The sequence below is a fragment of the Varanus komodoensis genome, unplaced genomic scaffold (assembly GCF_004798865.1).
Source record: "Varanus komodoensis strain SLA01 unplaced genomic scaffold, ASM479886v1 scaffold1, whole genome shotgun sequence".
Lineage (NCBI taxonomy): Eukaryota > Metazoa > Chordata > Lepidosauria > Squamata > Varanidae > Varanus > Varanus komodoensis.
In genome coordinates this window covers 67390868-67418707 of record NW_025335268.1, presented here as the reverse complement: position 1 = coordinate 67418707, position 27840 = coordinate 67390868, and the positions used below count along the sequence as shown (strand labels likewise).

The 27840-nt window shown below is 42.9% G+C and overlaps 1 protein-coding gene across 2 annotated transcripts in view; it reads right to left on the bottom strand.

The window, feature by feature from the left end:
* The window catches only part of LOC123022184 (gamma-aminobutyric acid receptor subunit rho-2), a 42417-nt gene extending 14615 nt beyond the window's left edge, over positions 1–27802 (bottom strand). The window contains exons 1-2 of one of the 2 annotated variants that reach the window (XM_044427686.1): positions 23867–27802; positions 12140–12246 (exon numbers count right to left, since the gene is read on the bottom strand). In XM_044427686.1, coding sequence (XP_044283621.1) covers positions 12140–12246; positions 23867–24069 — 310 coding nt within the window. In that variant the 5' untranslated portion in view covers positions 24070–27802. Of the gene's footprint in view, positions 1–12139; positions 12258–23866 lie in introns of those variants that run through there. The other variant, XM_044427696.1, reaches the window with a different exon arrangement.
* Positions 27803–27840: the final 38 nt, after the last annotated feature.

Genomic DNA, 27840 nt, shown 5'->3' with positions numbered 1-27840 from the left:
CTCTAAAAATACACATAAACCCCAGCAACTAGTTTACTCTTAAAGCATTACACTCAGTCTCTGCCTGAGAGCTTTGAGAGGTTGTCCTGGCTGCAGACCATACTGTTGAATTAAGCATCTGGTGATGAGTCACAGAAAGATGTCAAGAGATTTCTGATCTCGCTAATCCTCATGGTCATTAGGAAACTGCTAGATTTTTAATCCCATCTCTGCCTCCAGCTAAACTGCACAGCTATGGAGGGGCAGGGGGTTCAGACGGTTAGTCAAATTCCTCACCAACACTATAGATACTAGGACTCCAAGTAAGGTGGGTGGTGCAGAGAGAAAAGTGGGAATCCAGGCAAGGAGGGATGCGAAACTGGAAATCTGGCGGGGAAAGCACAAAAATTGGGAATGCTGAAAATAAATGTTCATGAGTCAAAATGACACATTTGTTTGTTTGTTTATTATATTTGCATGATGCCCCATAGCCTAAGGGCTTTCTGGGCAGCAGTGAAGATAAAAACAGTCAACCTAAGTAGATAACACCATAAATAGAAATAGAACTATAAAATTCAATATGCAACTTAAATTCCAACTTCAGACAATATACAGGACAGGAGCCCATAGTGCACAAAGTAAGCAGCACTAACATAAAACAATAAAATATAAAATCAGGAGGACTACTAAAAGGAAGTGTTAAATAAAATCGTCTTTACCTGGTGATGAAAGTTCAACAGTGAGGGAGTCAGACACACTTCCTTCAGAAGACAGTTCCACAAGCGAGGTGCAATAGAGGAAAAGACCCTTCTCCTTGCCATCTCTCCCCTTACTTAATTGGGGGTAGTTTCATGGAGAAGGGCCTCCACTGAAGAGCCAAGTGGTCTGGATGTGTGGAGACCAGCCTTCCTTCAGATAGCTCAGCCCTAAGCCATTTAATGTTAACCTAAGCACTCTGAAGTGGGCAGCCAGTGAAGCTGATGGAGGACTAGCATGATGTGCCCTCCAGGAATGGTTCTTGTTAACAGCCGTGCTGATCTGATTTGCATTAGCTGCAGTGTCCAGACCATCTTCAAAGGCAGCCCCACAAAGAGCACATTACAGTAATCAGGCAAGAGTTACCAGCACGTGGAGGACTGGGATGAACCCAGGAGCCTGAAAAAAATTGCAAATATGTCCATGGGCCCAAAAGTTTTGCCTACTCCTGTTACAGAGGAACAAACAAAATAAAACTCAAAGTCCAGGAAATCAAGAGTGGGAAAGGAACGAGAATCTGACAGCCCTGAAAGTGGCAGGTATTTCAGAGCACAGTGCATGGGAAATGTCTCTCAGATTGGTCTCAGTGGAACGAGCACTAGAGGGACATTGACCAATCTCACTTCCATTTCAATGGTATTTGAGTGAAAAATGTTCTCTTGCTAATAATGCTTCCCATTTCCATCCATGCAGTCTTTCAGGTGCTCTTTGTATAGAGAGATTTTTCCTTGCAGCACAGCATTCAGTCAAGCTGTCTCATCTTAGATACATTAGCTGTGGGGCTGATTTAGACTTGGCTTTCGAATCCTCCAAGTGTAGCACAATAAAACAGGGAAACCCTAAAACACCTACCATCGACCTCCACAAAGAACAAGAATCTCTGCAATTACAGTGCAGATGCAAAGTCAGGCACAGCACAGCTGTAGTTGCCAAGCAAGGCTGGAGGGCTAGCACAGTCCTTGGCCAAATTCCCACCCCGCTGTCTTTCTGATTCTCCCACTCCAAGTCTTTCATCTAGTTCTCCCCATTTTACCTCATTCTTTCTCCCACTTCTGCAGCCTGTGGATCACAGCAGTTTCAGGAACAGGAAGGAGAAATAGGCACACTAATGTTGTTTGATTTTTAAAAAATTAAACCTCTTTTTTCAAAGGGGCAGAGAGTAAAGAGCTTTGCAGGTGCTGCTGGAAGTGTGTTCAGGCTCCATGGCATTCATCAGCACAGCATCAGGACCTCTGAATTAAATCATAGCCTAGAGTACAGACCCATCCCAGGTTCTGGAGCTGAAGGAAAGTTTTCAGACCTGCAAGGATCCTTCACACCAGCCTTCCCCAATTTGGCAACTCCAGGTAGCTTGGATTACAATTCCCATCAGCTATAGTCAGCAAGGTTGGGTAGATGACCCTGATTATGTTCCCAAACACCAGCAGGATACCAGGTTAGGAAAGGGTGTGTCACAAAATAAAAAAAGGGAAACTTCCTATAAAAGCAGATTACAGATTGGAGATAAGCCCGGAATCAAAATACATCCAAATCCAGTGATCCTGCAAGGTAGGTTACAGTGTGAGTCCTTGATTGGCCTGAAGTCACCCAGTGAGTTTCCTGGCCAAGTGGCAACCTGAACCTGGGTTTCTCCAACACTCTAACACCACACTAGCTTATCTACAGTTTCTCATTAGCAAAGGATTCTCTTCTCACCCATGAAAGATAAGCAGTGGCCATCTTGGAGACCAAGGACTGGGAAGACCAGACAGCATCCAGTTTGGTAGAAACAGATGCTTGATAATATTGCCAGAATTTGGGAATGGCTTTGTATCATTAATTATGCTTAAAATGAAGGCACATGGGCTTAGCGTGGCCACATGTCCTCTTTCAGAAGGCTGCCAGAAGACTGAGCTGTATTTCACAGGCATTTTGTATTGGAAGGACTGTCCAACCCAAGTCCAACTTAAAGATGAAGAACCATCAGAAGGGAGAATTGGGCCCATCAACAGTATAATGACAGCAGACTGAGCAAAGCACACCCTGCACCCTATGCTGACATGCTGTATTTAGGAACACTGGCGAAACCTGAAATGGGCTCAGATGAGTTCAAATTTCTAAGTAGCTGACCTACTGACTCTGCGCTGGACCATTTTTTCCTAAATTATATGGATTCCTCAGACTTACAAATGATTTTTATTTCAAGTAATTTTACAGAAATTTAGTTGTTTAAAAAGCTATGCAAAATAGGAAAAATACCATCCAAAAAGCATATTTCTCCTTTGACTAAAACATGAAAATATGCATTTAGGGATTTTGCATACTTTGGGGGAATTTATACATTTTGGGGAGTGTAAAACTGGCCTAACTCTGAGTTTGCACAAAATCCAATTCTGTCAATTAGCAGTCCTCAGAAAGAAAGGCACTTGCCCATCTGAGAAACTTGGGTGGAATGGATTTTGCAGTGTCCATAGACCCTTAAATGAATTTCCATTCAAATTATAATAATTAATTTTCAATTTGTAAATTTGTCTTCATTTTTGGTGAGGATGACATGAGGAGAAGCAATGGCAAAAAACTTTCTGCAGTGGATCTGTTGTGTTCTCCAGACCCAGTTCTGGAGTTCCTCCATGGCAGGATTAGTTTTCTGAAACCATGGAGAGAATCAATGGTCTGCACTAAGGTTACCACATTGCACCATAGCTTCTCTGGTCATTTGAACCTGAGACTACCATTTTACCACTGTTGGTATGGAAATATCATAGAGTCCCTTGGCAAAAGTGGCTCTGGAAATGGCTGCTTCTAAGCTTCAGCCTCTACAGGTCACAATAACCTAGTAACAAATGCATAATTGCTCCTCTTATTCCCATTTGCTGGGCAATCTGTTTGGAAACAAGGAGATAACATGAAAATAGATGGAAGGAGGAGTGGGGAAGCATGCTAAAACTGTTTGCAGGCAGTACCCGAGTTATAAACACCCAAGTTACAAATAACCGGTACTTAACAATTAACTGCCACAAAGCCTATTTATTTGAAATAATTGCTGCAGAAAATTGTCATTACCACAGAAAGAGAAGTGAAAGGGGAAAAAGGGAGGCCTCCAAAGCATGCCTTCCTGCCCTACCCCTCCAGAGAAGAAAATCTCTCTGGTATTTCCTTGCTGCAAAAAGGAGGCACTGGTGAGTTTGGGTGCAGGTGAGGTTAGGGAGTTCTAGGGAGTTCCAGAAAAACATCTACTTCTGCTTCATTGACTATGCTGAAGCCTTTGATTGTGTCAATCACAACAAATTGTGGCAAGTTCTTAAAGAGGTGGGAGTGCCAGACCACCTTATTTGTCCCTTGAGAAACCTGTATGAGGGTCAAGAAGCAACAGTGAGAACTGGACATGGAACTACTGATTGGTTCAAAATTGGGAAAGGAGTACGGCAAGATGCTTGTTCCTTGGAAGAAAAGCTATGGGAAATTTAGACAGCATACTAAAAAGCAGAGACATCACCCTGCCAACAAAAGTTTGTATAGTCAAGGCTATTGTTTTCCCAGTTGCAATGTATGGCTGAGAAAGTTGGACCATAAGGAAGGCTGAATGCTGAAGAACTGAGGCCTTTGAACTGTGGTGCTGGAGGAGACTCCTGCAAGTCCCTTGGACTGCAAGCAGATAAAACAAGTCAGTCTTAGAGGAGATCAACCCTGACTGCTCTTTAGAAGGCCAGATACTGAAGATGCAACTCAAATACTTTGGCCACCTAATGAGAAGGAAGGACTCCCTGGAGAAGAGCCTAATGCTGGGAACAATAGATGGCAAAAGAAGAAGGGGACGGCAGAGGATGAGGTGGCTGGATGGAGTCACTGAAGCAGTTGGTGTGAGCTTAAGTAGACTCTGGGGGATGGTGGAGGATAGGAAGGCCTGCAGGAGTGTTGTCCATGAAGTCACGATGGGTTGGACACAGCTTCACAACTAGCAAGCAAGCAAGATGTTAGAGATATTTTCTGTTTTTCCTCTTTCACAGGAGTCCTGCTTCTCTAGCCCCCACAAATCTGGAGGGCCAATTATACGTGATCCAACATACATACAAATTAAAGATGAATTTCCATTTTCTCAGGAAAGGGACTCATTTGTAACCCAGGGACTGCCTCTACTTTCATTTAATAAAAATCTCTGTGCAGGCTGGAGAGGTTGGGAAGCCCACAGACATGCATGTACACCCAGGAGCGGGAAGGGAGAACTTTCCTTGGGACCAGAGCAGACCAATGAGGAGGAGACGGCTGAAGTCCCTAGGCCAGCCTGGATGGGCATTAGCTTGCAGGGGCTGCTGGGGGGCATGGTGAGTTGGGGAGGAAAGCAGGGAGTGCAGAAATCGCACTGCCTGGGTAGCCACAATAGCACAGGACTGTTTGCTGTCGTGTGAAGCCAATCAGTGCTGCAGCAGTGACATTTGCAATCTGCTAGGAACTGGTGCCACATCCATTTCCCAAGTATCTCCAGTGGAACTTCACCTGGAGTTGTTCCACGTGATTGCAACCAGTATCTCTCGACCGTTATTTGTACACAAATTTCTGCAAAAATGTATATCGTACTGGAGTTTTATGATCCAAGGACTGTGAGGTATATGGGTTGAATGGGACATGGCACGCAGCAATATAGATCTCCTAATTGCTGTTCCTTTTCTTTTTCTGTCTGTCTGTCTGTCTGTCTGTCTGTCTGTCTATCTATCTATCTATCTATCTATCTATCTATCTATCTATCTATCTATATGCCGTCCTGTCGCGAAGGCCTCAGGACGACTTACATACCATTTTTGTTCTTGTTCCTTTTAGATTGTAAGCCTATAGGCAAGGACTAGATTTTTTCCTTTATACTAATGTCATATAGGATGACCCAGAAGCCTTTTTGGGATAAGACTGAAATCAGAATGCTTTTGGAACGGAATGGAATAGACTTAGAGTTCGAATAAGGCCACTGAGTCCAAGCCCCTGCTCTGCTTCCACATGTGGCCACCCATGGGTTGCAGCCTGCGCCTTCCCAGCTTAGCAAAGGTAACACGACATGCTAGTTTGATGTATAGCTGTGCAGGCATAAATAAAGCTTTGCCCTCATATTCAGGAGAATCAATGGCACCCAGGTCTCTGGATGAGAGCATATGTGTGGAGATATAGATCAATTGTTGGAAACATGCTGCCTATCAACCTTCTCCAGCTTGGTGAATTCAGAAGTGTTGGACTACAAGTCCCATCATTCCAGCAAGCAGAACTAGTGGCCATTCTGGCTAACTGTGCTGGGATTTCTACCTCAGCAATTCTGAAGAACATCGTGTTGAGAAAGGCTGCCGTACCTCTTTGCCTTTTGCCAGTGTAACCATGTAGTTCTGTAGTCACATTTAACATTAAAACAGTTAGTATTATATGCACAAGCTTCACACTCTTGAATTCTCACTTCTTCTGGTGCAGCTGCAAGGAGATCAGAAGAGTTTTCTTGTCTGTTCAACTAACCCCAGTTCACCTTCATGACCAAATCCAGGGAAGCTTTGGTTAGTGTTAACTATTTTTACTGACACAAATGAACTTTCAGCTATGGTTAATGTTCCTGGTTTATTTCAATAAACTAGACTTCCCAACCTTGTATCCTCCAGATTTTTAGGCTACAGTTCCTGGCATTACCTGGCCCTTGATGTTTGTTGTATCCTAGAACATCTGGTGCATACCAGGTTGGGGAAGTTTGCAATAACACTAAGTTTGCATAGTTAACACTGGCCACAGTTCAGACATAAAAGGAAAGTGCAGTTCGTTGAAACTAGATGGAAAAACTTCTGATCAATTTGTGATCTTGCCAGAGGAAGAGAACAGAATAGGCGCATGCAAGCCTAAAGCACATGCAGGTTACATTATGTGGGAATGCAACCTTTGTGTTCTTCAAATATAATGCGAACACATACATTCTTGCAGGCCAAGGCTATTATTGTGCATGTTTGTCTTTATTTGTTCACAATAGTCACTTTGTAGTTTGCTCTAGCTACAAGATGCAGCATGGATGTACCCCATTAAGCTATGCCTGGAGGAGACTGCTTGAACTCTTTGGCTTTCCAGAGACTGGAGGCACTTTTTAATGAATCCTTTCCAGAGCCTCAGTTCTACTTTAACATGGCCATTCTACTTGATTTGTTTAGAAACTATTTCCCTTTTGTTCAGTCCACTGACTCCACTCACTCCTTATACAATGAGCAACCTTTTGTAGCACTGTTATTGAAACAGCTTGGCTAGTAAAATCATAGAAGCATGTCAGAACAACCCGTCTCTAGCAAAGATTTTGCAAGGGGGTCCCATTGTTTTGAAACACTGGCTGAAACCCTTCGGATCCTTCTGCTTCTGAGTGAAGTCCAGATGAACGTGGAGGGACTGAGCTATCCAAGGTTTTCCTTTGCATGCAGAGCCATCTTACCTCAGCGTGGAGGGCTACATGGCCTGGCAAGGGCCCAGGAATAGCAAGGCTTCTGTAGGTTAGGATTTAGTCTTGCTGGGGGTGGGGGGTGGGCAGCTCTGCCAGAAGCTTATGCAGCACCTGCCTTCTGCAACTTCAGCCCCCCCCCCCCGCAGCTAATCCTGCAGTTTTGTGAGCTACATTTGTGACATTTTTTTTTATTTCAAACTGTGATTGAATTTTAGATCTCTTAAAGAGACAAGGGATTAACAATCTGAGCAACTGAAGTCCAGACTTGACTTTACCTAGAGAATAAGCATAGTTTTAATTTTGCCATTGCTGGAAGGATGAGGTATCACTCTCAGTTTCAAGGTTTGCTTATTTTATAGGTTTCAGTACAATAAGGGCCACACCAAATGCTGTGTTGCTGTATTCACTGAAGTGGTGTTGTTTTTATAAACTTAACTGCCATTGTGTTCTGCATACTTGGTGATTTGCTTAATGCAGTTTTATAGATCACTGACTTGGTTCACCGACTTAAGTTCCATTTTCAGGGGAACACGCAGCATAAAACTAGGTAAAATTAGTAGGTGAGATAAATCCACTAACTGCATCTGGGAGTGAAACTGGGAGGGTCCTCTCCACAAGATACACACCACACACACTGCACATGCTGTCTCCAGGCAAGTTGTTGCCATTTCTCTTCTTCTTTTCCCCTTCCCCCTTCTTTTGCTTTGCTCTGCTTTGCTTTTTCTGGAGTACAACCCAAATATTTCGATTTGAGCCCTGAATCTCTGAGGAAAGCCAACTGTCCACCCCGCCGCTGGCCACGGGCGATTGCTGAAATAAAGAAACTGAAAATAAAGGATTTGGGGCCCTGATGATTGGCGCTGCATCAGACCCACTGGATTAGCTGGCATTTTGCCCACTGCTCCTGCCCCAAACACTGGAATCTTTCCACCTGAGGTCTTTTCCCCATGAAATCAAATGCTGTCCTCTTTCCTATCCATATATTCGTTTTTACAAATAGAGTTCGCCTTAGGAGACAGGGTCCTTTCAAGACATACCCACAAGCTTTAGATCTCTCTCTCTCTCTCTCTCTCTCTCTCTCTCTCTCTCTCTCTCTCTCACACACACACACACACACACACACACACACACACACACACACACACGGCCATATAAAAATCTGCATTTTTCCCTGTGTGCCTTGAGCCTCGGAGACCCTGGTACCACCCGTTTGGGGCTGCAACATCTGTGCACAACAACCCCGGATACCTTTGATGGTAGGCTGCCTCAGCAGGGTGTGTGTCAACACTGTGTGGTTTGTATGTCCGTGGTTTGCAGAGGAGAGAGCCTCCACCGGCTTTAGAAATGGCCAGCAACGTTTATAGACAGATAATGTGGTTCTCCTTGTTTATGTCAGGCTAACCGCAAGCCTTGTGACTGAAGCGGGGCATTTAGACCTTCAGACCATATGTCCTGATTAAATGTCATCCAGTAGGAACTGGCTGGTATGAAAATTGAGGTAGGCTGGGGGGAGGAATACTCCATGCCACAGGAAGCATTAGGCTGTTCTTCGATGGAAAAGATACAGCTATTTTAAGTATCAGCTAAAGCTGCTTATTCCTGGACTCCCTGTTAATATATATATATATGAGATGTCCTAGATGAAATACTTATGCTTACAGAGTTGGAGGAAGGCAGCCCAATCAAAACATTTACATAATCTTCAAATATTAATATTTGTAGTTAATAATACCTGAACATCTGCTAGTTCCAGCAAGGTCAATAGTGTCGAGATAACACTGAAAGCAAATGTGATCCCACATTAGCCTAGCAGGGGCTCTGCCGCAGGCAGGGGCAAAAGAATTCCACTGCACGCGATGAACAGATTGAGATGAGGAGGTGTGGATACACATTTGACCCGTACAGTGGAACAGCACAGGTGCAAAGGAGAATGCCTTACACGGGGAAAGCCTCTGGTCCCTCTAGCCCGGTATTGCTGCAGTGACTAGCAGTGGCTCTCCAGGTGGCCCTTCTTTCCTGGAGATGCTGCAGGATGAAACTGGGACCTTTTGCATGCAAAGGACCCGCTCTGCCAGTGAGCTACAGCCCCCTCCCCGCTCTAGGCCAGATCGAGAGAAAGAGGTGCATCCGAATAGCAACAATCAGATCGGTCACGTCAAGCTGAGTTGCTGTCAAAGTGCAGCCTGGTTATTGTTTTGCTCCAGCTAAAATGGGGCCTGCCTGCAGTTATAGCAAGCTCAGCACTCAGGTACTGCATCTGCTGCCAACATGCTTTCTTTACAAAAAGCATAAGAGATAATTAGATCTACTTGGAAAAGGTCAGTGAGTATTTCCAGACAAAGCTACCGAGCAAGTCCCTGCTCTCTTCCACGTGAAAACACAGGGTATATACAGATAACGGTGGCAATGGAGCTTCAGAAGTTTCCAGCATGACGTTTCTAAGCTCCCTTGCCACTGTTATCTCTACATACCCCATATATAACCCCCTTGAATCCAGCGTATCCCTTCACTGTTCATCTGCTCTGTGTGAAGCAGGGGTGGGCAACTCTCATGGCCTCTCGCCATTGGCTATGACGGTTCCGGCTGATGAGAGCTGTATGCCAAAACATGTGAAGGGACACAAGGCATCCACTTCTGGAAAATAACTGGTTTTGAGGATGCTCTTTTTAAAAAATTGCTAAATATTTGTAGAGGAAATGCATATTAAAGAGAAATGAGAAATGAAAGAGAAAATTGTCAGTCATGCTTTTTAACAAATAAAATATTGTCTCTGTGTTAAATGTTGCAGTTTAGAGGTTTGGACAACAAGTTGGTTTTTCTTACGATCCTAAATCCATTGACTGAGGAATACATTATATCAATAGGTTTCACTTCTGAATAGACATACTTAGGATTGCACAATTAAGGCTCCATTACTTCTTGGTAAAACAAACAAACATCTTCATGGAGGTTGTGAAATACACAGAGGAAAGGTAAGATCTCTCACAAACCATTACCTGATATCCTGAAGTAGGTATCATCTTCAGGACCATTCTCCTGAAGTAACTTTTCATACTTTTAACATAGAAGAACATCTTTTATTTGACATACTCACCTTGATCCCCAAGTACCAATGGTGTAAGGGATTGATAGATGAAAGAAGATGTAAATTAGCAAAAATACACTGGTCTACAAATTTTGGTAAAATTATCAACCTCTGAGATAAAATGTGCTAATTCTTACATATTTTGATTAGATGAATTAGGAACAGGTGATAAAGGTGCTGGTTGGCTAAAGTTTTCAATATATTTCACAAATATTTATGCACAGGCAAGTATATTTGCCTACAGGGAAGGAGGTGTCTGATGATCATGATGCCTCGTAACTTCTCAACAAAGTATGGTAGAACAATGAAAATGGTACCACATGGAAGTCTATAAATTTATCTTCACTTTGAGACTAAAGATTACTACCTAACTGTAATCTGTTGTTCTTTTATTGCAAGGTACATTGGTCTTGGTCAGATCTACTCATCATACAGTTACATCTGGTAGCTCGTGAAAGTGTCATTGCCCAACATTTCCAAGGGCCATTTGCATGCTATTTTCCCTCAGAAGCCAAGATGCCTTGAAACTGTGTAAACAATGCAGATAACTTCTGCTACATTTGCGGCAAGGTTATATTTGCATCTCAAAAGTGCAGTATGACGGCAGTGGTAAAAAAAGGCATGCCACCAATATCTTGGATGCAAAATAGAGGATCATGACCAGAGTTGGCCCCCTCATTATTGTTGCATTACATGAGCAACTTATCTGCATCATTAGCTAAACAAGAAGTCCATGCCTTTCGCAGTCCCAATGATGTGGAGGGACCCACCAATCATAGTAGCGACTGCTATTTTTGCATGGTTCCCCCAATTGCACATTCCATCCATACTGCATCCTGTACCCCATGGTGAGGACTTGCCAATTCCAGATCCACCAGAATCCTACTCTCTAGACTCAGATGATGATAAAGACAATGCGCAGGATGCAGCTGATCCAGGGCTGTCGATGTCAGTGGACCCAGACTTTAGCCCTCCATATGTTCTTCCTGAACCACATCTGATTTCACAGAGTGAACTACATTTATAATGATTGGTGTGGCACTATTCTCATTGCTATATCACATTTTGCAGAAAAGTTATGGAGCATAATCACACATCCCCCTCATAATTTTGAATTATGTTGATACAATTTTGACCTGAAGCTGTATCTTGGAAACTGGAGCCAATTAATACTCAGGACTTAATTTTCCTTTATTAGTGACCCAATTCTGGTAAAATTTAGCTACTTTCAGTTCCGAGGTATTCTCCTTGTAGACCAATGATATTGAAAGAAGAAAATATAAGCAATTTAAAGAGAAGAGGCTCAACTCTATGCACTCTTTCCTAAGTTCTTAAGTCCCACGGAATTCAGTGGACCTTACTTTGCTACCTACATCGCATTGGACTGCTGGGCTAAAATCCTGTGTACACTTTACTTGGGAGTAGCCCCCCACTGAGCTCAGTGGCATTTAGCACTGAATAAAAATGCACTGCGTTGCATGCATTGCCTTTTACGGTGGGAAGATCCTCATAGGGTAATTGCTCTATGCTAGTAAATATTTTGATTAACCAGAACGGGGAAACTGTGTGATTCAAGTCAAATCAGCAAAGGTGTTCCTTGTGGATCTTCTCCATATTGTAAGCATTCTCCATATTAGAAATAGGACCTACAATTCTCAAAAATAAAATAGCATTTAGAAAACCAGGTCCATTGCAGGCCAGTTTGGCAATAAGGTGGGAATATTATTTTTAAATGGTCCTGGAAATTTAGAATACCCATTTTCTGTTTTCAGCACCATTGGTTTGACTCTAATGAACTAATCACACAGCAGCCAGTGGCTTTACTGTTGATGCAGGAAAATGTAGATGCATTGAACTGTTCAGCACCAAAGGAATATAAGTAAGAGCCGATTTCTTACCTCCAAAAGCAGGCCTTATAGTGAAATCATGATCATCTACTCTCAGGAGCTGTTCGCTTTTTCCTGTCCGAGTTTTGGTCATGTCGTGGTTCTTTTTATATATGTGGCTAAAACGGAAAGCAAGAGTACCAGTTGTCATGCCCGGTCTCTAAACACTGTACCAGAAAGAAATCATGAATGTTGAACTTTTTCTGTGGGACATCTGTAAATGAAAAAAGATGGGAATCACACTTCAGCACAAAGGATTCCCATACAGTGGGGGAGCCATTAAGTCCCCATGAGACTGGGAGCATGTCTACATAGCCCACAAGCACTGCCATCATGCCAAATTGGGAGCACAGCAAAAGCCCTTGAAGAAGAAGGAAAGACAGTGCATGGTACAACTCTGTAGTGTCGTGGTCAGTATAGTGGCAGCCTCACCTCCACTGGCCTTCCCATGTCCCCATGGGTCTATCAGCATTAGTTGAAATAGAGAAACTCTTCAAAGCATGCAAATTAAATGCGTCCATGTCACCTATCTTAGTGCTTATTCCATGAACCTGGCCAGCACTTCAGCGACTATTTTCCAGCTAGTCCATCCAACATGTCTAAATAGACAACAAGTAGTACTACTTGTCTGTTTCAGTGAAGACAAAAATGTGTGAATTTGCAACATAGCCCACCCTGCAAATAAGCTATGTTATTCCGTGAACAACCCACAGTAAACCTGGGAGGGGAGGGGAGGGGAGGGGAGGGGAGGGGGTGTAGCAACTGTGACAAGAGGGATATGGGTTTTTTGGTGCTCTTGCTGAGTGACTAGCTTGCCCACACTGCACCCAATGCCTACGTTCAGATGATGTGCACAGAGCAACACCTAAAACAAGCCATGGGCTGGCAGGGTAGCTGGTTGCCCAGAAACAAGCAACCTGGCAGGAAGTGATCCTCAATTCATACATGACCAACATACATACATACATACATACATACATACAATATGAATATCATAATAAGCCACGGAATAATATAATAAGCCAAAGAAGGTCAGTGTGTCATAACAACCTGGGAAGGCTCTGTGAAAGTGACTGAAGATTGTCTCATAAGTGGCCCTGAAAATCCATGGGAGGTTGCAGGGATTGCGTCACCCACGCCGGATTCTTGCGTGATCTGAACCTGGCTGCCATGAGGTGAAGGCACGCTGCCCCTCTCCTTGCTGCTGCCTTGGCAGCTATGGGCAGCCCCCTGAAAATGCTCCAGCAGCAGCTTGGAGGGGCTGCCTGGGTTTGTCAAGCATTGTTTTAATTCCCTCTCCCCTAAATTTGGAAGTATTTATGAAAAGTGTTTTTAAAACCCATAGTTGCTCAGCTGCAGACATTTGCATGTGCACAGGTATTGGAATGGGCAAGTACCCACCCTGGCACTGGCCAGCAAAGGCTACAGGTATGTTTATTTTTCCCTTTGGCTCCATCTGACAATGTTAAAAGGTGAGCTGTGCCAGGTAACCAAAGGCACACGTGATCCTGACTTGTGAAAATGTGGAGAAGCCAGTTCACTGCCTTTGCACCGAGAACCACAGCAAGGAGGCATTGGAGAGGGGAAGGACTCCTGCATCACAGGGGATCCTGCACTTTGAGATTTATTCCTGAGATTCTGTCAGTTCAGGAATAATTACTGGAGTAGTGATCTTTGACAGTTGTCAAAAGTAAATTTCATCTTAAAGTGGGTTTAGAAAAAGTAAAAAGATCTTTTGGGAAAGAAAGCATGTAGCCTTATAGATTCTATAACCTGTCTAATTTCCTGTCCTCACCAAAACAAAAACAAAAAAACCCACATTCTAGTTGTTGTTGGAGCCAAAGTTAAAAGGGGCAGGGCCAAAGGCAGAAGGAATGAGCCTGAAAACATAAAACCCCCAAGACATTGCAGCTTAAAGCTGTTACTTCCAGTGCCTAAGCTTAGGAGGCGCATTTCTACCTTTTAGAATAGGGCAAGATGGCAAAAGCTGGGAAACCACCCAATGGTTAAAGAGTGAGGAAAGGGGTGTGGCCACCTGAGGGACCTGGAGAGCCCATCAGTCTAAAATTTACACCATTATTCCCGTGCCCATTGGCCTGCATCTGAAGGCTCTAATCCAGAACAGATTTGGTTTTGCACAGAGTTGCTTCTTCGTACATCTGAATTTGACTATGAGTAAGCATGTTTAAATGAATCTAAACAGATTAATGAATCTGACATATTTTCGGTCGTCTATTCTCAAGTAACCGCCAAGTGAGATTACTGCAATATGCTCTTCCTTTGAAGATGGTTCAGAAGCTGAAGCTTGTAAAAATGCAGTGGTTGGACTGCGAACAAAGACAAGAAGATCCAAAGAGGCACCCATAATGTTGGCTCCCATTCTGGGGTGCCTATAAGTTTCTGAACCCAATTCATGGTGTTGGTTTTGATGTATAATGCCTTTTGTTACTCAGGACCCACCTCTCCCAGCATGGACCTAGCCACCTGCTACAGTCATCATCAAAGGCCTTCCTCTAGCTGCCTCCTCTGAAGGAGGCTTGGAAGGTGGCAACGGGGGGGGGGGGGGGGGCTTCTTGGTGGTGGCCTCCAATTATGGAACATTCTCCTTAGTGAGGCCACCTGATACCAGCATTATTATCTTTGGGGTATCAGTTCAGACCTTCCTATATTTTCATGTATTTGGCAGGTTATGATGAGGTTTTTCGTTCAAGTCTTGGCATTCTTATTTCTGATTGTTAAAATAGTTCAATGTATATATGGACGTGTGTGCAGTCTGTTATATATTTGCTTGTAAAGATCTTTTATACTATGTACAAAATGGTATTTTTAAGGTTTTTAATCTTTGTGAACTGCCACTGTGTAGTATAGAAATGAAAAGAAAAGAAATAGAATACCCTAAGAAGCAAATATGGAAATCGTATGTCGCATGAACAGAATGAACTGCATGGAAATACGGCTGAGTAACTTCTCAGGTGAAAAGTTGCTATAATATATGTATGTAAAAATTTAATTATAGTCATGCTAGCCATGCTGAGGGGACAGTTAGCTAAGATAAAAATGTCTAGTTTTCTAATCACTCCTGTCCCATTTGATTTAGAATGGGAGATTAGAATTAATTAAGATTCACATGCCCTTTGCCCTGGCAGTGAGATCTAGAAAATTGTAAATACCATTGCCACAAGTCAGGAACAGGAGAATATGGAGAAGCAAAGCATTTGTTTAAGCCAGTATTGGCTGATAGACAAGCTAAACAACAGAAATGGCTACTGGGGCAAAAAGGCATATAACGTAAGATGTCACTAATTATGCTGGAAATATCAGTGTATTACAAAGAAATGCCTACACCTAAAGCAGGATGGGGAACATGTGGCCCTCCAGACGTTTGTTGAGCCACAGTGCCCATCATGTCTCGGCTATGCTGACTAAATCATCCCCAAGCCATGTCCTGGAATTCAGTAGGAGCACCCCTGGGCCTGACATTACCAGCCACAGAGGAACCTGCATGCTGCATCCTTGCATATTTCACTGTCCTGGCCTTCCCTCCTTTGGGCTAGGAACATCTGCCCAATCCTGCAGTAGGTGTGACTGGAGATCATTCACTCAAGGTAGAAGCACTGCAATTTTCCACATCTTCTGCACTGTAGTGGGGCCAGAGCCTGCAGAGATGTAGCATTGGCATGAAGCTGGCCATTCCCTCAGAATTCCTTGGAGTTTAGCTATGATCCTCACAGTAGCTGCTGGTGCAGAATTAATTTCCCAATATATCGCTCCCTGTTGTAATGCAATGTGTTTTGGGGAGACTTGGTCTTGAATGGGCGAAGGAGACTTCCTAGCTTTACCAAAGACACATTCCTGGTGGAACTGCCAACACTAGAACAGGCTTGCTGATATGAATCCTCACATCTGCCTGAACTTTTGGAGTATCTGGCAGATGTGGCTAAGGAAAATTGTCAGCATGAGCATTTGCACTTTAGAACTTACCACTCTAAATGCACACTTTGAGAGCCCATTGCACTTCTGCATATACTACTTGGGTATATTCTCAGTCAAGAAGCCCAGACAGATCAATGGATCAGTTGTCCACACTGCTGGGGGCCATCTCTGAAGACATCACATCCTTCTCATTCATTCTAAAAATGACCTCATGTGGGGGGCAGGCTAGTCACTCAGCGAAAGAGCGCCTGTACTCAAGGGTGTCTTAACGCATGGGCCTGATGGGCACTTGCCCGTGGGCCCCATATTAATCTGTGCATGTTAACGCTTGGAAAATTGGAAAGCTTCCAAAATTGACAGTAGTTGTAGTTGTCGTAGGGGGCCCAGTACACTGCTTTGCCCGGGGCCCATAATGCTGTTAAGACAGCCCTGCCTGTACTGCAAGCAGAAGGTCCTGGTCCAGCCTCTGGCACCTCACGACAGGACTGGGGAAGCCACTTCTCTGAAGGCCTCTGGAGGTAGGTGGGCCAACAATCTGGCTCTGTATATGGTGGACCCCTTCTTATGAGCCTTCAGAGTTTGGACTATCTTCTGACAGCTCTTTAAATGGAGAAAGGTAAAGGAGCACAGATAACCATCCTGACAGAAAGAAGGCTATGAACAAGGAGGCAAAGAAGCATCTCAGAAGACAGGTGCAGAAGAAGACAAGGAGAAAATAGGAAATGAAGGATGAGAGTAGATAGGCTGCTGATCACACAAGCAGCAGTTGTGTGCATGGCTTCAAAAAAGTTAGCAGCAACCACAGGGGGTCCAGCCCAGTCAGTATCTCTGTAGGAGCAGAAGAGACCTTAGAAGACCCAGAATTTGCACTGAAACCCGCTTACTCGTGTTTCACTACTCAAGCTCTCAATATGACTCATCTAATTCCTCCAATGTGCCGGTTGCGCAGGAAGCCTGCAATTAATCTGAAGGTTCCAGAATTAAATGTCTTCAGTTCCCATATTCCCAAGCCGGGCACCCATATGAAAGGCCAGAAGTATACCTTGCCCTGATATATAGGAACACAGCTCTTTTCTCGCTATGCGAAAAGCGTTGCTGGTAAGCATGCTAAATTTATGCTTAACATTGAACAAAACTATGCATCTCCACAGATTTGGTAGCAGATCTATACTAGTCTACACTGACCTTTGAAATTCTAAATATATTTTTATTTAATGTATAAATCACAAGCTTCATCTGCCAGGCACATAGAGCAATGTACAACAAAGTCCAAACTTTTAGGCTTCAGTGAGTGATTTTGTTCGACACACTGAAAAATACATGCACATTGAAAAGCTACATGAGGAGATCAGAAATTAATCTTTTAAAACTGTGGGTTCTGAAGATTATCGTGCTACCTGGCAGACCTTACAGAAAACCTTGTTAATGCCACTTTTGCAGCCCACCAGAAGCAGAAGAAACTGCTCACATAAACCCTTTTCATCTACAAATGTCTGAAGGCAGGGAAAAGGAAGGCTTTATGAAGCCCACTGCCATGTGAAATCATTCCATTCTTTGCTGCGGCAGAAAGCATTAATCGATTAACAGCTTGGTGGAAGATTAAAATGGAGCTCCAATTAATCGGAGCCTGCCATCTGGGCATTTCTGATGCCACTTAAAAGGCCATGACCAGCTCTCCAAAGCATCTCCCCCCCCCCCACACACACTATTCCTTTCTTGCAGAAAGAATCTTGGGGAATGCTAGAACTTTGTGGGGGGGCACGTGTCCCACTTTACACAGGATTGTCCTTTCTTTCAAGGGCTTCAGGGATTATCCTCTATTTGAGAGCAGCCACTGTTTCAAGGGCCACCTGATTTAAAGAGAGAAAATCGTAAAAAGGCAGCAGGATGCTCAGAATTGCACATCAACAATTAGCACCTGGAACAAGTAGGTGCACAAATCACCTGGTCACAATTTTTACAATTACAATTCTGCTGAAATTATAGTAATCCTATACTATATAATTAGTATCTGTAGGATTGCTATATATAATAATAATCCTATACTATATAACCAAGGGACTGCAGGTGGCGCAATGGTTTAAACCACTGTGCCGGCTGATCGAAAGGTCACCGGCTCGAATCTGCACAACCGGGCGAGTTCCCGTTGCTCCATCCCAGCTCCTGCTGACCTTGCAGTTCAAAAGCATGCAAATGCAAGTAGATAAAAAGGTGCCACTTCGGTGGGCAGGCAACAGCATTCCGTGCACTTCGGTGTTTAGTCATGCTGGCCACATGACCACGGAGACTGTCTGCGGACAAACGCTGGCTCCCTCGGCCAGGAAACGGAGATGAGCACTGCCCCCTAGAGTCAGGCATGACTGGACTTAATGTCAAGGTGAAACCTTTGCCTTTACCTTACTATATAATCATATGCTATACTATAGCACATGATTACTATAGTAGTATTTCAAAATCTGCAACCATATTAATTAGCATATTGCATAGCATAAATTAGCATATGTGCATTTTATGCAAACCTGTGCCCCCTTCTGTCCTCTTTTTTGGTGAACGGTGGCCACCCTCAAATTTAGTCTGTCTTTGAGTAGGTTCTCTTAGCATACAAGGATGCAAACACAATATTTACAGCATAAACTGATATAAACTTTTGCTTCCCGCAGAGAATTGAAGCGATTGTCATTATTGCTGAGAAAATGGTTGTTAGACCATTTCAAATCTGTGTATAGCTACAGCCATATGAGAATAGATTGGCACGGTCCTTAACTTCTTCATGGACCTTGCTGCCCTGTTTTGGTGGGTAGGAGAAACTTGGGAGAGGCAGTGCTACAAGGGGAAAAGCTGCCTTGAGGGATCTCTCTGTGCTTTTCAGACAATGTATTCACTGATTTAATATTTCAGTTCTAGTGCATGCTGAACTTGTAGAGGATGAATTCAAACATCAGCAATAGCTGCCATCATGACCTAAACAGAACCCAGAAGAGGAAAAACTAGACTGGGAACATGAGAAGCTGGTGTGAACTGCGTCAGGCTGTTGGGCCATCTAGCCTGGTATTGCCTGCCGGGCTGACAGTGACTCCCCAGGTCTCAAGCTGAGGTAGTTCCCATCACCTGCTGCCTAATCCTTTCAACCTACAATGCCAGGGACTGAAGCCTGGGAGCTTTTGCATGCGGATGGTGCTGTGCCACTGAGCTAGGCCATACGGACAGCCAGGAATGCCAGTCAAATCCATACATCTCCAGTTGCTGCGCATTTCACCATCATGGGGACACACTGCAAATGGGTCATCTTTTTTCATAGGCAAAAGAGACAGTGGCTAAAACACTTGATGACAAGCAACCCTGAATGCTTTCCATGGTGTGCTTGACAGACAATCCAGTGCTTCCTCTGCTAGCGACCACCACCCTCCTTGCACCATCCTCCCACTGTCAGAACAACTCCCATCATCCAGCACATCTGAAATCCAATCGTGCTGGATGGCTAGCAGGCAGTTCCTGCAGTTGCCACTCTTTAAAATAATTATCTAGACTATTTAAAGCCTGCCCTTCCTAAACACAAATCTTTAAAGTGACTAACAGTACCTATCTGCTAAATCCTAGTCCCCAGACATGCTCCAACATGAGGGGAAATGTAGCCCTGGAAGTGGCTTAAATTATTCCCTTCCCATTTGCCTTTTGCCACGCCAGCATGAGTTCAGCAGAGCTTTGGATAATACCATTCACCCGCCTTAAGATCTCTCCACAAGGATTGCTCTGCAAAACAGAATAGAAGCTGTCTATCCTTACTGTGAGGCTTTTCAAATTACCCCTTGTCCAAATCTTTTGAAATATACTATCAGTTTTGTGTGGGAGTGCCATTCCCCTGGAGAGTTCCACCTGACCATCCAATCTCACTTTCCAAAACTGGTGCCTACGTACGGATGTGGAGGTGGTACAGTTTCCTTTGAAGTGTTCTCAGAGTACAGCCAATTATTTCATCTCCCTTTTCCTGGGCCTGTTCCTTTTGGGGTAGGAGAAATGCATCCTTTATTAGCCTTGATGATTGTGGCTGGCAAAGGACCTCAGATGTGGAATCACTGGACATTCCAGGGCACTTAGGAAGTCCCAACATCCTAGCTTCACCCACAAATTCTGGCCCACCCCTGGCTGGAGAAATTTCCTGTCCACAGAGTTCAGGATCCAAAACAGGGCATGTGCATGTGTGTGAAGAACTTCTGGATGATGCAGCCCCTCTTGCAGAGCTCTTGCACTGGTAAGGAAGGGGGCGCTGGACTCAAATTCCCACTCAGTCCTGAAATTCCCCGGGTAGCCTTAAGTTTCCTGGAAAGTCACCTTCCTATGGGGTTGCTGCGTAGATTAAAAGTTAGCCCCCTATATGTCACCCTGCATTTCTTAAGATGAAAGGACAAAGCACAAAGGTGCAATGTCTTTACTGATGGTAAACAGCCAGCATTAGATATTGCCCACTGGAACTTTAAGACTGGTGTCTCAGTTTGATTGTTTTCCCCATCTCCCCATCTTCTGAGTTTCCCCTTCTTCTCAGGACTTGTCTTTAGGGACCGCTTGTTCTGGATCATATCAATCTTATCTAAGCTGCTCTGGAAACCTTTTGGCTGAGGGTAGCTGTGTGTGTGTGGGGGGGGGAGGAGAGAGGAAGCGGGGGGGGCAGAGAGAAAGAGGGAGAGGGCCAATCCTGCACATAATCATGACCTGCTACTTCAATAGTACAATCCTCGAGGCATTGTTTTTATATTTGCTTTAGCTGTCTTTTCACTTCTTGCTTGTCAGTCCTTGATTTTTCACCATCTCAGTCACACTGTTTAAATAAATGCTGGATAGTAGCAGTAATGGAAAATTGTAGGCTAAACTAGTAGTGGTCAGAAAGTAGTTCTTCAGACGTTTGGAATTTGGATATTGGATGTTTGGGATTTCAACCAAATTCTTGCCAAGGTGACCAATGGTCAGGAATGTTGGAAGATGGGTGTCCACAACATTTTGAGATATACTTTACGCCCACCCGTGGCCTAAACCAGCCGTCCCGAACCTGTTGCCCTCAAAATGTGACGGATGGTCAGTCCCAGTATCTCCATCCCAAAGTCCTCCATCCAGGACATAGTCCAACACAACTGGATGGCAACAGATGGGGAAGGATGTCCTAAACCACAATGTGCTGGAATACTTTCCATCACAGGGGAATACTGTGCAAGTTTACTCAGAAGTAAGTCTTACCATGTTCCATGAAGCTTATTCTCAGGTAAGTGCAGATATAAAGAGAGTGAGAGAGTGTGGCATCCTGGTTAAGAGTGTGGGCCTGGAATTGAGAAGAGCTGGGTTCTAGTCACTGTTCAGCCATGGAACCAACTGGGTAACTTTGGGCCAGTCACAGACTTTCAGCCCAATCAACCTCACAGGGCAGGGATAAGACCGAAAGGGGGAAGAGAATTATGTAAGCTATCTCCAGAGGAAAAGGGTGGGATTCAAATGAATGAATGGATACTGCCTGCAACAAGTAACTTTAAAATTCTGCACGTGTTCTTTGTGTAAACCACTGGCACTTTTTGCTCCACACAATCATGCACTGGGGTTCATGATCACAAAAATATTTTTTTAACAGCCTGAGGTGGTCTTTACTCTTACTTCCTTTATTATACTTAAATGAATAGTAATAAGCAATGTACATAACCCTGAAGTTAATCCTTGTACATTTTCTGAAAGGGATTGCATTAAATGCCAATGTTTAAGGTTTATCCATAATAATTTCCAGGAGGATCTATAGAGATTTCCTGATATGATTACGGGATAATTCTGATGCAATTCCCACCACCATCACCATAGAATAATACATGTGAAAATGCTGTATTTGGTGTTCAATATCCTCATGAAGTTTTAAAGACCAGATCAGAGGGGAATATAAGCAAGAGACCATGTTTTCGGCATAAGTATTCCTACATGCAAAGAAAAATGATGTGCTGAAATCATCCTGTAGAAGCCTTCAAGGCTATGAGCATTCCAGGAAAATCTGTAGCAGAGCTGCATGTTTGTCCATCTGCTCTTTAAACCGGAGCAGATGCTTAAATTTATAGGTATGTTGCTCTTGGACGTTGTGCATGGGTTGACTCTTGCCCTGCTTCCCTGGATAAGAATTATGCAGTGTATAAGATGATTCCTTTTATCAGACCATTGTTGCTGCTGACTGCTTAGATTCTTTGCCATCAGCAAACTTGTTCCAGTATGAGGATTTGGAATCTGGTACTTTGTTATGCCATCGTTAGTCCTGTTTATTTAAAGATGTTCCCCATATGAAATGGTACTGGGTGCAAACCTTCTTTGGCTTTTAACACAAAGACTGGAATTCACCAAGAACTGCACTGTTCCCTTTCAAGAAACCTTGATGGAACTATGTCACAGTCGTAGTTTGATTAATGAATCCTGCAGAGTATTAGGGATTTGGGGTTGTTCCTTACGATGATGCAAAATTTCAGATTCTAAATTGAATTATTAAACAAAGAATTAGTTAACCCCTCTTTAAAAATAGCAGTATTCTCAGTTGATGCAAATTTGGTCTGTAAATGTAAAAAGCAGAAGAAATAGCTCAGTAAAATGATGTGAACCAGCTTTGCCAATGGAAGTGGCTATAAGTGGTCATCACATCAGCAACATTGGTTCAATAAAACAAATAATCTAAATCATTGTATAGCTCTTATCCAGGGGAAGTACAGCAAGAATCAACCCATGTGCAAAGCCCAAGAGCAAGGTACCTCTAAGGTTAAGCATATGCTCTTGAATTAAGCAGCAGATGGACAAACTTTGCAGCTTTAATATAGATTTTCCTGGAATGCTTGTGTATCAAAGGCTATCCATGACTTTAAATGATCTGGCTTCCAAGGGGCATGCTAAAGAAAACACAACCAATAAAAAGATGAAGGTCATAGTCTTTCCATTTAATGAAATGGATTAACCCATCTTTGTGTATAAGGTCTTAGTGAGGGCAAGAGAATTATAAAATGCAAGAGTCACTGGATGACATAACTCAACACAAAGATGAATAATATATTCAGGATTGCTTGACAGTTTTTGGAAGATTATGTTTTCTAATTTAAACTATTCATTGAGCTTCTGTCCCATTCAGTCTCTTCAGCTTTCGTTGTCTTATCGTCAGAAAAAAGAATTAAAAATTGCCAAGTAATTTGCCAAAAGATGTAGATTTTTTTTTAAACACACACACAGACCAGTGCCCATATTAAGATGTTTAAATACCTAAATAAAATTAGATATTTTACAATAAACAAACAGGCAGCAATGTTTTGCACATTGACTGGAGAACAAGCCTCACTGGATTAAGCAGTACTTCCGTCTAAGTAAACATTCTCATGTTCAGGCTGAATATTCTGAAACTTCAACTTACCAGGTCTTTTCTAAATATTAAAATAAAGTCTATATTCCCTTCCACAGTCTTTGGACTCAATGAAATTAGCTCCACTGACTTAGTGTGAGCCATTCCAGATTGTGCAGCTGCAAATGCAACTGCTTGTGCCTGGGAACGAATTCAACAACATTATCTTTTAAAACCATTGGAAACCTGGTTGGTTACATTCGTTCTCACAGCAACAAAGAAAGCAATTTAGAATTATCCAGGGAGGCAAGTTTCCCAGTTTATCACCCCGATAACTGTAGTACGTGCACTTGTCAAACAGATGGTGTGTAGCAGAACATAGCTCTTGCAGAATTACATTTACCATGTATTTTCTTGGCGAAAATATAGTGAGAGCTGAGAGAAAGATAATCTCACTTTGTCAAGTCCTTTCTTACCTTGCTTTCTGTATTTCTACTTGTCCTGCCCACCTCCTCCTCCGGTGCTTCCTGCTCTCCGCAAGAAGGACCAAGCAAAGGATCAGGAACATGAGTTTTGCAAAATAAGGCATTCTGTGGAAATCACTGCTCCAACTCTCCTCCAGTCCTGCAGCCTCCAGCTGTGTTAGCACCCCCTGGTTTAAGCACTGAATCAGCTGCATGTCCAGCACCTTGCCTCTAGCAGAGTGTCCATGGCTAGAAATGCTGCGTTTCTGATTTAATATTTTAAACCCGCTTTTCAGGGCTTCCTACTCACAGCTCTTCTTCTCTTGCTGCTCAGCGATTGGCCATTACTCAAGAAGAAGTTAGTCTGATCAGGCAACATTTCCACTGGGTCCTAACTTAGTGCTTTTGTGGAAAGCAGCCTATGGATAGAAAGAATGCCGCTCCATCTGCCAGGTTTTTGTTCAAACTGCTAATCTGAGCACTGTATCCGCCTTCTGTCAGACTATGAAAACCAGACCTCTTCTTTTCATTAGGGATGCCATGAATGAGGAATTGGTATCTATACATTTAAGATACACCAAACTTAGCAGAGAGGCACACTTAGCAGGATTGCTGCTCTGAATCTTGCCATCCTCTTGCGATACAGTTCACAGACAGGCGATGAAGATGAGAAAATGTCAGCTATTTAAAATAGCCTGTGTAATGTACACACAGGATTTTCTCAGTTGAAGTTGTTTGCTCTCGTTTCCAAACATTACACATACATTATTTTATCCATTGTTACAGCAACCACAGCAGGTAAGCCATTATTATTATCCCCAGAAATGGGGTCCTGCAACCACCTGTTACAGGAGTGCTTCAGTTCAGGGTTCCAGCCACTTGGTCCCATTCTTCTTCCCACCTGATTCTCCTCACTCCAGCAGTCAGTGTTCTGGATCCAGTGTGCACGCTCATTCCTCACTGGCCCAGTTCCTTCTCTATTTTTGAGGGGTGGGCATGAATGTCTGCAAACCTTGTGATAATCCCGATCCAGCAAATACTGCGATCTTGTATGCAATTTCAGCATTTGTGCATTTAGCATATTCAGTTCCATGAGCGCAGGCAAAGGAATAGATATTGCAGAAGGGAGACTGAGGCTGGCTTGTCCAAGACCACCCAGTAAAATAACTGTGCAGGAAAAAATTGACTTGGAAATTGCAAGATACACATTTCATATCCTTCACTGTATCAGCTCTCAGGACCTCAACTTGTAAATGAGTTACAGTGGTATCTTATGGCAATTTGAATATTTTTAAAAAGATGTCAGGTATGTTCCAAACCAATGTGTGAGTCAGGCAGTGCTCCTTTATATATAGCTCCATGCAAGGAGTGAAATCAGTAAACAAAACTATTTGGGTTAATGAAGTTTGAATATTCATATTGTCATGGCTTCTATATTAGTAAGTTATCTTTCCTCCCTACCAAGATATATAACTTTAAGGACATATCTTTGAACCTCACTGCTTTAAGGACTATTTGTACTTAATCTGAACATTTTACCTAATCTTTGAGTAACAGTGCAATGGGTACTCACACCATCCCTTCTCCACACCCCATTTTACATGCTTACCCCTGCAAGCAGTCATCCAACATTCTGTGCATATTTAGCAAGCTTTAGTTTCCTTTCACTGTTTGGAGGATTTCTCTCCTGGGAATCTTCTGCACCTCAGCAAATTTCTCAAGCCTGTTCATACCTCCCACTTGTGTGTGGATGTTGACATGTTAGTTACAGAAGGACCAGCACTCAAAGAATCAGCCAGCTATTAATATATGAAATCATGTGCATGAAGATGTAATTTGAGCATGCACTATTCTCTTACATGAGAGACTCATTAGCTATTATGAAAGAGGAATACTGAAGCTTTTCTGCAAAAACCAGCAAAATCCATTCCCTCTTATATTCTCCTGCAGGTCTCCGTCAGATAGAAAAAATGGAATCATCAAACAAATGGAAATCTCTGTAAATCTGTAGATAGTTGTACATCTAATTCCTCCTTTTTACCATATCTTCTTTCTGCCTCTCAGCCCCTCCTCATATATTCTTTTTCTCTGCACATGTGTGCATGAGAGAGAGAGATTCCTGTTCAGATGGCTCCTTTCAGCTCAGCAATAGTATAAAAACGCTACAAGTAATTCCCTATCTGCTGTTAGTTATGGACACCCATTTCAGTGCTTATATTACTTATAGCAAACAGCTAGGACAATTCAAATACTGCAGTCTGTGTTTATCACTAGTTCCCCTACACCATGCCTTTGTTGAATTTATTCAACTCATAAATAGCTTAATTATGACGGGCATAATTGTGACCATACCCCATGGAACATATCCTGTGATACAGGCACTATTCTCACGTAAGCAGCAATGGCTACATGTGAGAAGGGAAAGGAAGCAGTTAGAAGTTAGATTTTCTTTTAAGCAACCAAGTTAGCATAGAAAGTAAGCTGAATGTAGGTAAATGAATTAGAACAAAACCAGAGAGTAATGAAATATAAACTACTTTTTCTGCAACACAGGAGTCACAGGACTCAAAAAGCAGCTTAGTCTTTGGTCGCTTTCTTGCTTTGCTTGTTTATCAAGCAATGGATAATAAGCTCTGTGTTTTTTAAGGAATACTGTATTTTTTAAAAAAGACAAGCAAGAAATCAAACAAAATACTTTATCCTGTGTCTACAGGTAAGTAGAAATCTTTTGTTTCCAGATACAATGTTAGCTATTTTATATTTTTATATGTATCTTGTACATTTTAAAATACAATAATATAGTATAGCCCTGTTAGCCTTCTGTTTACAGATTCAAGGGTTAAGTATAGCATTTGCCCATAGAAGCTGGTGAAGTAGGCTGTAACTCATGAGTTTATTAAAATATTAAATGAGTTTATTAACTCATGCTATTAAGATATCCGAAAAACTAAATGCTTCCCTTGAAATGTTAAAAAGTAAGTTATACTAAACTGGATCCCAAAAAGTACTCAAATAAAAGGACGTTCCTGTCCTCCTTTCTGCACTCCTGATCATAAATCACCACAAAAGCTGCCCTTTGTAATCAGGGTCCATGCTGGCAGAGGGGGAAATCAGTCAAAATTGTGCAAATATCAAAGAATGGCTTTGGAAAAGATGAAGGGGGTTGCAGTATACAGGAGATACAAGAGAGCTCTGCTGTGTAAATGGACTTCCATTCACACCCAGATTTGGATTTAAGCAACTGACTTATCAGTTCTATACATCCCAGTAATGATACAGCAATGCAGGCAGCCCTATTGTGGCAAACACTGAAAGACTGGTCACATTCTTGAAAGTATAATTCAAGAAATCAGCAGCATTCACGTTAAATAAATCAGAATTCTAGAGAATCTGATCCTGACTTATCGTTTGCAAGCAGAATGCTTGTGCATGCTGGCCAACTGCTCCTACTTAGCTATTCCTAAGAGGAGTGGATAAATAAACCAAGAACTCATCAGAAGTCAAAAGTCTGTGCTACATTTGAACTGGGTTTCCTGGTTGTCACTCCTCTAACAAGCCAGTATACGAAGCTGGGCTATGCAGCTGGTTTCCATTTCCTGATTTGTAGCAGGGTTCCAATAGAGGCTGGCATGAGCTGGGACAGAGCAATGGGAACTCACCCGTTGTGCAGATTCAAACTGGCGACCTTTTGATCAACCAGCCTAGCAGCACAGCAGTTTAAACCTCTGCGCCACCTGCATCCCTACACTCCAATAGAACACCAGCCCTCTTGCTGTTCAGTTCCTAATTTGAAATTTTTTGTCATTCCAGGTGATGGGAAAAGGCGATAGCCAGAATTCTGGCTTATCGTTACATACAAATGCAACCATGGTCACCATAACGGCTAATTTTCAGTACAGAAGAAAAAACTGCCTAATAGGTTGCTGGGGGCAAATGCATTCATGCTGCAGGAAAACTGCAGTTCTTTCCTTGCCAATCATTGGATA